The following is a 14201-nucleotide window of genomic DNA, read 5'->3' on the forward strand; positions in this document are numbered from 1 at the left end:
TCTATTCACTCTTTCCTCTCTTTTCATGAAATTCTGTCTCAAGTTATGTTTATTGCCAACATTGTGCTGAAAACAGAGTTAGTTTTGGTGAGAAATACATTTTATAAAATGATAAGGTATATTGGATGCAATATGCAAAGGGTTGTATGGCATAATCACAATTGTTTTATATTTTCCATCCATTAAATAACATTGAAATATAGTCCAGCTTCCTGGTATCAATGTCACAAAGTGCCAAAAAGAGCAGATTTATAGTACTAATGCTCTGCTTGACTGTGATTTCATCATACCATCATTAATATGGATACTAATATCTTCATATACTATTGTTGAAAGATTAGGCTTGTTAATATGCATAGAATCTAGAAAGAACCCACTACATTGTGACTAATAATTATAAGTTAACTCTTTCATTGACCTGATACATACAATGATTTTAATGATATCAAAACCAGAATTCAGGAAATGGGTGTTGCTCAACCAATTGGCTCCTGTGTACCATATAGGAGGTCCGTAGTTTGATGCCCAGGGTCCCCTGGTGAGGGCAAGATAGCCCATGTGGTAAGCTAGCCCCGTGGAGTGCCAGCCTACATGGGAATGCCACCCGTGCAGGTTTGCCTGCCAACGCAGAGAGCTGGTGCAGCAAGATGATGCAACAGGAGTCACAGAGGAGAGAAAATAAGAAGACGGAGCAGAACAGGGAGTTGAGGTGGTGTAAGAGAGTAATCACCATCTTCCCACTCTGGAAGGTCCCAGGATTGGTTTCCAGACCTGCCTAATGAGAATACAAGCAGACAAGAACACACAGTGAATGGACACAAAGAGTAGACAACAGGGGGAAAGGGTGGGGAGAAATGAATAAAAATGAATCTTTAAAAAAACAAAGAAACAAACAAAAAAACAATTCAGGAACTATGAAATTCTAAAATTTGTGGCCATGTCTTTTCTGTAGATTTTTTTTTCCTCAATGAATACAAACTAAATACTACAACAACTACCCAAACATTTAAAAAATTGACTTAATGCTTCTCAAAAAGGAACTTTTCTTGGAGCTTCCATTACTTTATTTTCTATTAAATTTTACTATTGTCCTATTCTGCCAGGACTGTTGTGGAAAATGCCACACGAGTTGGGTTGCCAACAAGGTTTTGTTGTCTCAGGGTTTTGGATGCTAGAATTCAAAATCAAGTTTTGACAGGCCAAGCTTTCTGCTGGAGCCTGCAGCATTCAGATGCTGGCTTGCTTCAATCCTTGGGGTTCCTTGGCTGGCATCTCTGCCTCTGTCACATGGTGAATGCTTTATTCTTTGGCTTCATCTGACTTCTGGTTTCTTCTGATTTACTGTGTTTGAAATTCGTCTGTCTTTTAAGGACTGCAGTTATTAAGGCCCACATTGATTCAATTTGGTCTCATCTAATAAGGACCTTTGAAGGTCCTATTCATAAATGAATCCACACCCAAACTAATAATAACACCTTCAAAAGTTGTATTTAAACTTTTGACAGTGGGAACTCTGAATAAGACTTGAGCATGTTTTGTGGGGTTCATGATTCAATCCCCAACCACTCTATTGCTTAAAACTATTTCCTCTCTGTTGGGGTGGGGAGGGTCAATTCTTATCATGTGTTCATTTATAAAGTCTCAGGAATTCTGTCACTATTTTAGAGAAAGGGCATGGACTTGCTCATGGTTGCGTGAGAGCTGGGATCTTCTTGTAAGGTGGATCCACATCTGACATTTATAACAGACCATATGGTCATGCATTAATGACCATTTCTGCAGTCACCTCTTTCCTTCAATTTGCTTTTTCTTGAAATACAGATATCTGTGCTTCTTTGATGTAACTAATAAAGCCCTTCTGTCTTTGAGTAGTATTCAGTTCCAATATTTCATTTTTTCCAGTCGTTCACAGTGTAACTATAGGAGAAATCTGACATTATAAATCAAGTGCTAGGTAATAAATTAATGTAAGTTATTATTGCCTGGTTACTGTTTATATTGCAATAAGAAGATCTTTTAATTTTGATTTCTAATGAGATGATGTGTCATGAGCCAAAGTATTCATTGTATGCCTTTTTTGGTAAGGCCATAAGACTTCTTAGAATCCCTCAAGTTACACTGTCTTCATATGAGCTCCTACTTATCACTGCATAAAATTATCATACCAATGAATATAGAGTATCTAAGGGTAGTGAAATATAAAAACTGACATTTTCTTTAAAGCCATATTAATACTCACATCTCAGTTTTATACAGTCAAGAAAAATCCATTTACCGGATGCAAAAGTCAACTACACTTAAAAAGGAAGCCATAACTCTTACAACACAATTCATACTTGCACTCTGTCAGTTAATCATAGCCTCCCTCTATAAGTTATTTAACTAGAACAATCCTCACATTTTTAAATTTAAAAGTGAATCTTCTGTTGAAAACCTGCATGAACATTTCTGGGCCCTTCTGTTTGAATCTATGTGAACAGTTATAGCAGCCTTGGATGAGTTGTATTTTCTATTTTCTTCCAATTGCATCAAGTACTTTAAAAGGAATTCCTTCTAGGTTTGAAAGACTTGGTTTTCTGATCTCTTTTTGCTCAGAGAGATGGTTTGTAGTTTCAAGTGTGGTATTTCTTTAATTTGTCAAATCTATAATGAAGTTAATAAACAATAGAGTCCTTGATGACCCAGGTTCAAAAATTACTGAAGGATCATTTGTGTTATGAACTTTGGGGGAAAAAAAATTAAACCTAATCTAATAATAGTATGGACAGAGCCTAGAGAGATGGGAAATAGAAGCCAAAACATTTCATAGAGACAGGTTGGAAAACAATAATAATTTAATTTTAAAAATCCTATACCACTTACTTTTATAATTTCTAACATGTAATATAATTAAAAGATCATGCTTCTCCTTTCTCTCCTTTATCAATTTTTAATAAAATGAAAAATTAAATATTGGTATGAGAGTTGATCAAAGGAACAAACACAGAAATACACATGGCCAAATATAAAGGAAAATAATTTTTATAATTAGCAATAAATGTTATTTTTAACATATGTCACCATACTTTCTTCCTGCAAATATACCCATGTATGTCATGTATAACATTTACATATGCATAAATATTAAACTAACAAATATACTTGCATATTGAGAAATAAATATTTATCATATTTTAATATTAGAGATACATGAATCTATTCTTTCTCAATAATTATTGCTTTACCTCATTTTAATTCCATTTAAGCACAGTCCAGTGAATTAAAGTAATATTGTAAATATAGGTTCTTTCCAATATTTGACCACTTAAAAATATAGTTCTATGATTATCAGTTTTTTATCCCCAACAGATCTTTTTATTTCTGTTATCATTTTTTACAATTATATAAACTCCAATGAATTATTTAATATTTATCTCTTTTCTGCTCATTCACATTCATTGTGGTGATTTGCAAACCAAATGTCTGAATAGAGATTGCAACAAGACTATATACATAAAGAGCTATCACAACTAAGTAAGAAAAAAATCAAAGCCTAATTATAAAATAGGCAAAAGGTTTAAACAGACACATCACCAAGGAAGATACACAACAAATAAGTACAGCAAATATGATCAACCTCATTAGCTATTAGGTATATGCAAATTAAAATCACAATATGAAATTACTACACCTACTACTATGCCTAAACTGCAAAGACTAATCATATCAAAAATGTAGATAAAGGAGATCACTTGCATTGTTTGTGGAAAAGTAAAATCATAATACCACTTTGGAAAACCATTGGCAGTTTTTTGTTTGTTTGATTTTTTTTTGGCAGTTTTATAAGCATATACCTTCCAAAAGCCAATCATTCCACTCTTATGTACTTCCTCATTAAAAATGAAAGCTCATGTCATTACAGAGACTTTGGCATGAATGTTCATAGCATCTTTATTTAAAATTGATATAAAATTGGAATGAAAAAATATCTACCAGCAGTTATATAGGCAAACAGATTGTAGTATACAACAATGCATTGGCTTTTTTCTCATAAATGAAATAGAATGAACACATAAAATCAGTATATGACAAAACTAATTATGGCGAGTGAATTAAGCGAAATGAAAATGAGCTCAGATATTATGATCCCATTTATATAAAATTCTATAAAAAGCAAACTAATCTCATCCATGTGGAATCTAAGCCCCTTCTTGATATAGAAGTAGAGTGGACATAACCATCCCAAGGTCCACAGGATGGAGGAAAGTATGGATTAGAGTGTGGACTTATTGATATTCTACTATGGAACTATTGTGATTAGTAATAGAAGAAATTATAGGATTGGTATGGAGAAAGTGGCCACAGTAGCTGCTGAGGGTAGGGAGAGAGAAGAAAAGATATGTGGGGGCATTTTCTGGACTCGAAGTTGTCCTGGGTGGTACTGCAGGGACAGATGCTGGACATTGTGTGTTCTGTCATGGCCCACTGGGTGGATGGGGAGAGTGTAAACTACAATGTAAACCATTATCCATGTGGAGCAGCAGTGCTCCAAAATGTATTCACCAAATGCAGTGAATGTACCATGATGATGAAAGAGGTTGTTGATGTGGGAGGAGTGGGGTTAGGTGGGTGGGAGTATACGGGGAACTCATATTTTTTTAATGCAACATTAAGAAAAACAGGGAAAAAAATTTTTTTTTAAATATAAAAAAAAAAAAGGGCACAGGGTCACTGTTGGTTGTGATGTATCTGTTCATTACATTGATTGTGGTAACACACTCTAGGGAGTATGCATGTCAAAACTTATCACATTGTACACTTTACATTTGTGCAGTTTATAGTATGTCAATTATAGCTCATGCTGCTGTCAAAAACTAAAAAGAAAAAATATGACAGATTTTGACAGCATCAATATATAAGCCACATGCCAAAAGGTCATCAAGACACTTGTAAAAACTTATTATAAGTCTACTATACATATTTAATAGATTAATGAGAACGAACTATGAATAGATGTAAAAAGGTTAAGGTACCCTAAAGACCTAAGTACCATGACTAATTTTGTAGATAAATTTAACTTAAGGTCCTTTTATAACACTCTACAACATTTCTAAAAGTAAAATTTTGATCTGGAAATTTCACTCTTAATTATTTTCATACATGTGGAAATTTTTTTTTAAAGATATTTTTATTTATTTATTTCTCTCCCCTTTCCCTCCTATCCCAGTTGTCTATTCTGTCTATTTGCTGCGTCTTCTTTGTCCGCTTCTGTTGTCATCAGCGGCATGGGGATCTGTGTTTCTTTTCGTTGCGTCATCTTGTTGTGTCAGCTCTCCCTGTGTGCGGCACCATTCCTGGGCAGGCTGCACTTTCTTTTGTGCTGGGCGGCTCTCCTTACTGGGTGCACTCCTTGCGCACCGTGGGGCTCCCCTACGTGGGGGACACCCCTGCGTGGCCCGGCACTCCTTGTGCGCATCAGCACTTTGCCTGGGCCAGCTCCACATGGGACAAGGAGGCCCGGGATTTAAACTGCGGACTTCCCATGTGGTAGAGGGACGCCCTAACCGCTGGGCCAAGTCCGCTGCCAATGTGGAAATTGTTAGTATGAAGATACTTTTGATTGAATAACTTATTACTATGTAAATGAGGAACTTAATAAGCTTAATTCAGGCCTTGTTCAAATAAATGCCAACACCATCATATAGCCATTTTGATTTATAGTGGGAGGAGTGGGGTGGGGTGGGGTGTGGAAAATATGGGGACCTCTCATATTTTTTAATGTAATATTTTTTGTGATCTATGCATCTTTGAAAAAAGGCAATTAAATTTAAAAAATTTTTAAAAACTGGAATGGTCAGAAATTATTTCATAAATTAAGAGGTTTTTAAATATATATAAAAGCATATCTATGCATCTATATTAAGATAGGTAGCAAAAATTTATACATTTGTAAATATTTATAACATAGTGGGTGTCCTTAGAGAAAGAAAAATCTGGAAGTATAAGTTCTTCAATATAAACCAGTAGTCTTATATGATTGTATAAACTTTTCCTTCTGCCCATCTTATTAACACTGTCCAACTATAATAAAAATTCATAACATGATTAAGGAACATATTTTTATATTAAAAGATTTTAATTGTCTAAATATCTTAATAAATATGAAAGTTTTAAGAAATGGTAATGTTTTTAATAATAAAGTTATCCTCCTGACCTGTATCTGATACTGATGCATCATCCTGTCTCCAAGGACACAGTCCTCTCTGATGCCACCAATACCTAACTTTTTTGCCAAATTTCATTACTCAGAAAATTCACCAATTATCCTTGAATGCAGGTCACAAAGGACATTTTTTTCACTTGCTGGCATATTGCCAATTTTAAAAAATCATGCTCTAATCTGTAAAAGCATCTTTCTGTCCTTATTATTTAGAATAGCATCACTTCTACCAGAGGATAGAGTTCCTGACATCCCAGCCTTCAGAATAATTTATTTTCTTTCCAGTGATGGAGAGAATAAGAAATATTGGGGGCCTTATAATATCATTAGGCCTATTATCAGGTAGTCTGTAAACCTTGCTGAGGATGGCAATCCTGGGAGCTCTACGCATTCCCAGACATGTTAATAAATGTGGAGATATAAATGTATTCATAACAAAAGATCACTTTTAACATTACAGTCTTAATACTTCTATGTTTATACAACCAAAAGATACTCGGATTTACTAAGAAAAGGGTAAGTATGATAAGGCTTTCTCTTTGGTTATAAATCCCTTTGTAGGATTTGGTCATGTTTCCCTCCTGAGTAAAAATGGATTTCCAGAATAAATTATGTATTTTATCACATATTCAACATGTATTTGTGTGACTTAATTTTTTAGGGAGAATTTATTTTATGTAGCTAGATAGCATAGCCTAGAAGGATTTTATGCATAAAGTGCACTAATAAATTCATGACTAACTCAATATAATAAATATCCATGGAAAATTTTGTTACATATTCAACCCCAAATAAGCTGGGTACAAGGGAGAAAGTTTTTCTATGCAAAGCTGGGTACAAGGGAGAAAGTGTTTCTCTGCATTGATGTTAGAAATTCTCAAAGCTTGAGATAGGTAATGACTGTATAATGGAAATATGTAAGTCCCTGCTTGCACAACTAATGATTGACATCTGAGAAATATCGCTGGAACAGCTTACCACCAATTCATGAACAAATGTTCTTGACTTCTGCTTTACCTATGTTATTATTAGGCAAAAATGCTATTAATGAAGAAAAGGTAACTCATTTTTACTGGAAATTCACAGAGAAAAAAGGGCATCACCACTTATTTTAGAAGTGAAGATAATGTAGATAATCAGAAAATATGGATATATTCTGAGAAAAAGTGGATTATTTAGGGGAGTCATCAGCAAGCTGGGATGGGGAAAGAGGTTTAAAAACTTCTGACCTAAAAATCAATGAACAGACAAAAATCTTGTTGTGGAAGAAAACCTTCATTTCTCCTCTAGATTGTGTATAACAAGCACAAGTTATCTTTTATTTACTGATATTGTTAGAAAGGCAAAATACTTTAAGGAAAAAAACATGAAATCTATTATGAGATTTTGTTATTTAATTTTTGAATAAGAAAGAATTATTGAGAGTCAAAGGATATCATTGCTATCTGGGAAAATATATGTCCTCAGCAATCTATTCAGGGGAAAAGGAAAATTAAGCAGGAATGGAAGTTAAACATACATTTTTTAAAATGTAGTAGGGAATAAAACACTGAATACATTGATTCTAGAGTAGTTATAATAATCTATAAGAAAATGTCTCTGAATATGTTATACAGATTGGCAAGAAATTGGAAGTCAGTGATGAGAAACGATACAGTAACAACATTCATCCTGCTGGGACTGACAGATGACCCTCACCTGCAGGTTCTGATTTTTATATTTCTACTTCTCACCTACGTGTTGAGTGTAAATGGAAACCTGACCATCATCACACTCACCTTTGTGGATTCCCATCTGAAAACACCTATGTACTTTTTCTTACAAAATTTCTCCCTCTTAGAGGTCTCCTTCACATCTGCTTGTATTCCTAGATATTTGTATAGTATTGCTACCGGTGACAAGGTCATTACCTACAATGCTTGTATGGCCCAAGTGTTTTTTATTGACCTCTTTGCAGTAACAGAATTTTATCTACTTGCTGCAATGTCCTATGACCGCTATGTGGCCATCTGCAAACCTCTGCATTACATAACCATCATGAACAACGGAGTCTGCAGGATTTTTGTCATCTGTTGTTGGATTGCTGGTTTGTGTGTGTTAATCCCACCACTTAGCCTGGGTTTAAAATTGGAATTTTGCGACTCTAACATCATTGACCACTTTGGCTGTGATGCATTTCCACTAGTGAAAATCGCATGCTCAGATACATGGTCCATAGAACAGACAGTTATGATCTGTGCTGTGCTGACCCTGAATATGACTCTGACTTGTGTAGTTCTGTCATATGCTTACATCATCAGGACAATTTTTAGACTCCCCTCAGTCCAGCAAAGGCAGAAGGCCTTTTCGACCTGTTCTTCCCACATGATTGTGGTTTCCATCACCTATGGCACGTGTATTTCCATCTATATGAATCCTGCAGCAAAGGAGGAAATGACCACTAATAAAGTGGTTTCACTGCTCATTTCTTCTATTTCACCCACGTTGAACCCCTTTATTTATACCCTGAGGAACAACCAAGTTAAGAAAGCCTTCAAGGACTCAATGAAAAGAATAGTCTTGCTCTCCCTCAAGTAAAAGAAATTACATATAAAGAAACATTTGAAAAGTAAATATAAATGGCCCGGGAAATATCCTTCTTGATATTTATTAACTTTCTTGTGCAATAAATATTCTAGAATTCAGATCCATTAATTTTCTCAACATGTCTTGAAAATAGTTTGTATTGAACATACTCAAGTCATTTCTGTATAGTCATTTTTCAAACTAAAACCCCATAGTATTTTTCATGTCATTAAGAGAACATGTAAAATTTTTTTCAAAACTCATTTTAGATAGATATCGCTTCATAATATTATATTATAAGATATAATAGAATGTCTTTCTCTAATTTAGTACATAGTATGGTAAAATTTCTGTAGCTCTACAGAACTATACCTAATAATGATATCAAAATACATTTAATATAAGTAATTTTATATAAAGGATGAATAATAGCATAATATAAAAATATAAACAACAGTTTAGAGAGAGTATAATAGCATTTATAACATTGAAAAAATGGAGAGTTCAGGTAACCTCAAAATAATACTATTACAAATAATAACTGCTGGATAAAATTTAATAAAGATTCTTTCGAATCTATAGTTAAAAGCATTACAAAACTGTGAATAAGTGTTCAGAAATAAAAATGCAAACTAAAATAGAGCAAAGAACTATATAATGACTTGTGGATCTCAGCAGATCATACCTGGCTGATGGGAGCAGGTCTTGCATTTTGGATCCCTGGGATTTAGGTGCAAGGTCTCAGGTTCAATACAGTGACAGCACTAGGAATTACACACACACAAATATTAGAAATTCCCAATCATTGCAAACCTAATTAAATTTTCATTAGAATATCATACACATTCCTTAGAGTACATTTTTCTGAAAGTTATTTACAATGAATTAGAACTGTTTGAGACCTAGTGCCAAGCTATTACACAAATACAGCTGTATAGTCCAAGTTCTCTCATGAGGATCAAAATAATTCAAAATAAAGATTTATAAATCTACACAAATCTAAATCCTTAAAAATTAATATATTTGAAATTTATATCCAATTATCTAATTACAGACCTGAAAGCAATGAAATGGAAACATTTCATTTATTTATTTATTTATTTATTTTTATTAGAGAAGTTGTGGGTATACAGAGCAATCCTGCATAAAATACAGGATTGTCTTACACCATGACACCACCAATTATTTGCATTGGTGTGAAATATTTGTTACTATTGATGACATATTATTATTATTATTATACTATTCATTAATATCTATGGTTTAATGTAAGGTCATTGTTTTTGTATTGTAGTTACATGGATTTTTTAAAAGTTTAATTCTGTTACCATATTCACAATTTAACATTTCCTTTTAATCATACTCAGATATATATTTCACTGCTATTGCAGTCACACTGTTGTACTGCCATCCATTCCCATACATTCTCAAAATACTTCCATCATTTCAAATGGAAACTTTGTACATTTTAAGTCTTAATTTCCCATTACTACCCTGTGTCTACCCTGTCCCCTGGTAACCGATATTCTAAATTCAGACTCTACGTGCTTGTGTATTATAATTATTTCAAATAAGTTAAATTGTACAATATTTTTTGTTTTGCTTCTGGTTTATTTCACCCACCATAATCTCTTCAAGAATCATCCATGTTGTTGCACGTATAAGGACTTCATTTCTTTTAAAGGATGAGTAATATTCTATTGTTTGGCTACACATATTTTATTTATCCATTCATCAGTTGTTGGACACTTGGATTGCTTCCATTTTGGGCAATTATGATTAGTGTCACTGTGAACAATGGTTTGATTTCTGTGTCGCTTTCAGTACTTCGGGGGTATGTGCCAAGTATTGGGATGGAGATACATACAGTTGTTCTATAATGAACTTTCTGAGGAACCACCATAGTTTGCCATAGCAGCTGCACTGTTTACCATTGCTACCAGCCATGAAAGAGTGTTCCTATTTCTCCACATCCTCTGCCACATTTATTTTAATTTTTTTAAAGGTGGCCATTCTAGTGGGTGTGAATTGGTATCTCATTGTGGTTTTGATTGGATTTCTCAGAGATCGAATGATTTTGACTACCCTCTGGTGCTTTCTGGCTATTTGTATATTTTCTTTAGAAAGATATCTGTTCAAGTCTTTGCCTATTTGGTAATTGGGTTATTTGGCTTTTTGTTAAGTTGAGGTATTTCTTTACATATTCTATATATTAAACCTTTATCAGATATGTGTTTTCCAAGTATTTTCCTCTGTTCTGTAGGTTGTTTTACTTTCATGATAAGATCCATTGAGGTTCAAAACCTTATAATTTTGATGAGGTCCCACTTATCTATGTTTTCTTTTTTTACTTGTGCTTTGAGTGTAAAGTATATGAAAACATTGTCTAACAGAAGGGTTTGAAGATCCGTCCCTATATTTTCTTATAGGAGTTAGATAGCTCTAGCTCTCATATTAAGGTTTTTGATACATTTTGATGTGATTGAAGTATACAGTGTAAGGTAAAGGTCATACTTTGTGTGAAAATGGAGACTCAGTTTTCTCAGAAACATTTTTCCAAGAGATTTTTTTCACCAATTCTGGGGTCTTTGCCACCTTGTCAAAAATCAGTTGGCCAAAATGGGAGAGCTGATTTCTGAGCTCTCAGTTCTATTCCATAGATGAATATGTCTGTTCTTGTGCCAGTACCATTCTGTTTTGATTACTGTGGCTTTGTGTTAAGTTTTAATATTGGTAATTGTGACCCATCCAAGTTCATTCTTTTATTTCAAGATGACTTGCCTATTCGGGACCCCTTATTCTTCCAGGTAAATTTTATGATTTGCTTTTCGACTTCTGCAAAGAAAGTAGTTGGAATTTTTATTGGGAATGAATTGAATCTATAAATGGCTTTGGAATGGATTGACTTCTTAATGATGTTTAGTGTTGCAATCCATGAATTTGGAATGTCCTTCCATTTAGGTCACCTATGATTTCTTTTAGCAATGTTATATAGTTTTCTTTGTATACATCCTTTACATCCTTGGTTAGATTTATTCTGTGTTCCATTCTTTTGGTTGCTATTGTGAATGGAATTTTTTCTTGACTTCTTCTGATTGTACATTGCTTCTATGTAGAAACACTACTGATTTGGGGGTGTTGATTTTTACCCTACCACTTTGCTGAATATGTCTTTATTAGCTCTAATAATGTTGTTATGGATCTTTCAGGATTTTGTATATATAGGATTATATCATCTGCAAACAAGGAAATTTTTACATATTCCTTTCACATTTGGATAACTGTTGTTATGCTTTCTTGTCTAATTTCTCTGGCAATAACTTCCAGTACAATGTTGAGTAATAGTGGTAACAATAGGCATCCTATTTTTATCCCTGATCTTAGAAAGTTTTCAGTCTTTCACCGTTAATTAGGGTGTTATCTGTGAACTTTTCATATATGACCTTCAACTTGTTGAGGAAGTTTTCTACCATACCTCTTGTTCTAAGAGGATTTCTTTTTTTCACCATGAAAGGTTGCTATATTTTGTCAAATACAGAGTTATAAATTGCCCTCTCAGCATTGCCTTCATTGCATCCAATAAGATTTGCTATTTTGTATTTTTCTTTATATTTGTCTCAAGATATTTTCTAGTTTTGCTTCTGATTTCCTTTTTAGTCCATTGATCTTTTTTATGATCTAGATTGCTATGACAAATACCATGCAATGGGTTGGCTAAAACAACAAGAATTTATTAGTTCATGGTTTTAGACTCCAGTAGTTTCAAATCAAGGCGCTGACAGGGTCTCACTTCCTCCACAAACATTGTAGCATTCTGGTGCTGATTTGTCATGATCCTTTGGATTCAATGGCTTGCATCTCTGCCTCTAGTTGCATACAATGTCCTAGATCACCACCTTGCATTTGGTCTTCTATATTACTTTGACTTCTGGCTCTTGCTCCTTCCTGTATAATCTCTAATTTCTTATTTGTATAAGACCTCCAGGAATACTTTTATGTGCCTTCTTTTTTATTTTAATCTTTTATTTATTTATTTATTTTTTAATTACATTATGAAAAATATGAGGTCCCATTCAACCCCACTGCCCCCGCCCCCCACTCCCCCCACAGCAACACTCTCTCCCATCATCATGACACATCCAGTGCACCTGGTAAGTTCATCTCTGAGCATCACTGCACCCCATAGTCAATGGTCCACATCATAGCCCAGACTCTCTCACGTTCCATCCAGTGGGCCTGGGGGGATCTATAATGTCCCGTAATTGTCCGTGAAGCACTATCCAGGACAACTCCACGTCCCGAAAACTCCTCCACATCTCATCTCTTCCTCCCGTTCCCCAAACCCAGCAGCCACCATGGCTACCGTTCCCACACCCATTCCACATTTTCTCTGTGGACATTGGATTGGTTGTGTCCATTGCACATCTATGTCAAGTGAGGGCTTAGATTCCATATGGGTACTGGATGCACTCCTCCCGCTTCCAGTTGTAGACACTCTAGGCTCCATGTTGTGGTGGTTGACCTTCTTCAACTCCATGTTAGCTGAGTGGAGTAAGTCCAATAAATCAAAGTGTAGGAGCTGAAGTCTGTTGAGGCTCTGGGCCTGGGTGTCATATTATCAGTCCAGAGATTCAAATCCCCTACATATATCTTAAACCCAGCACCGACTACAATTCCAATAAAGTAGCATGCAAGTCTTGTGAAAAGAGATCTCCTCTGAGTCCAATTCCATCACGCAGAAACACCAGCTCCAAAGAAGGGCTATCTGTCATGGCAGTGAACCCCTTCTGCCATGACCATAGAACCCGTGGGTCTCTTTATCCCTCAAAAGAACCAATACCTGGGGTTGTATCTACCTTATCTGTCTCTTAGACTCTGTTCAGTTGTACATAGGGGTATTTTATGTGCCTTCTGATTCAAGTTTAGCCATACTTTAAATATGATCCTATAGGAACCTATTTCAAAAAGAGCCTGCACATTAAGTGATAATGGATCTTCAAGGTGTCTTACTTACAAATGAGTTCACACTCATGGACAGGAAGTCAGATTAAGATTATGAATATGTCTTCTGAAAGGGTTCATAACTCAATCTACAACAACCTGTTAGATACAAAGTCCAACCAACATATAACCAGCTAAGCTTTCCAGGGATGTACATACATTCAGAGAAAATGAGTGAGTGACACAGAGAGATAGAAAGAGAGAATAGATATATAGTTGAAAAATGGATAGCTAAATAGATGATAGAAGATGGAGAGATGGTAGGTAGGTAGATAGATAGATAGATAGATAGATAGACAGACAGACAGACAGACAGACAGATAGATAGATAGATAGATAGATAGATAGATAGATAGATGGATAAGATAGATAGAGTCAGATAGAGATAGGGATTATAATAAGGTTTTGGTTCATGTGATTGTGGGGAACGTCAATT

The 14201-nt window shown here is 34.7% G+C and overlaps 1 protein-coding gene across 1 annotated transcript; it reads left to right on the forward strand.

Moving 5' to 3' along the window:
* The first annotated feature begins 7840 nt into the window (after window positions 1-7840).
* LOC101432026 (olfactory receptor 6C2-like) lies at window positions 7841-8776 on the forward strand. The gene has a single exon (XM_012528643.2). The coding sequence runs from the start codon at window positions 7841-7843 to the stop codon at window positions 8774-8776; it is 936 nt and encodes a 311-aa protein (XP_012384097.2).
* The last annotated feature ends 5425 nt before the right edge of the window (window positions 8777-14201 follow it).

This window comes from Dasypus novemcinctus, chromosome 12 (genome assembly GCF_030445035.2).
Source record: "Dasypus novemcinctus isolate mDasNov1 chromosome 12, mDasNov1.1.hap2, whole genome shotgun sequence".
Lineage (NCBI taxonomy): Eukaryota > Metazoa > Chordata > Mammalia > Cingulata > Dasypodidae > Dasypus > Dasypus novemcinctus.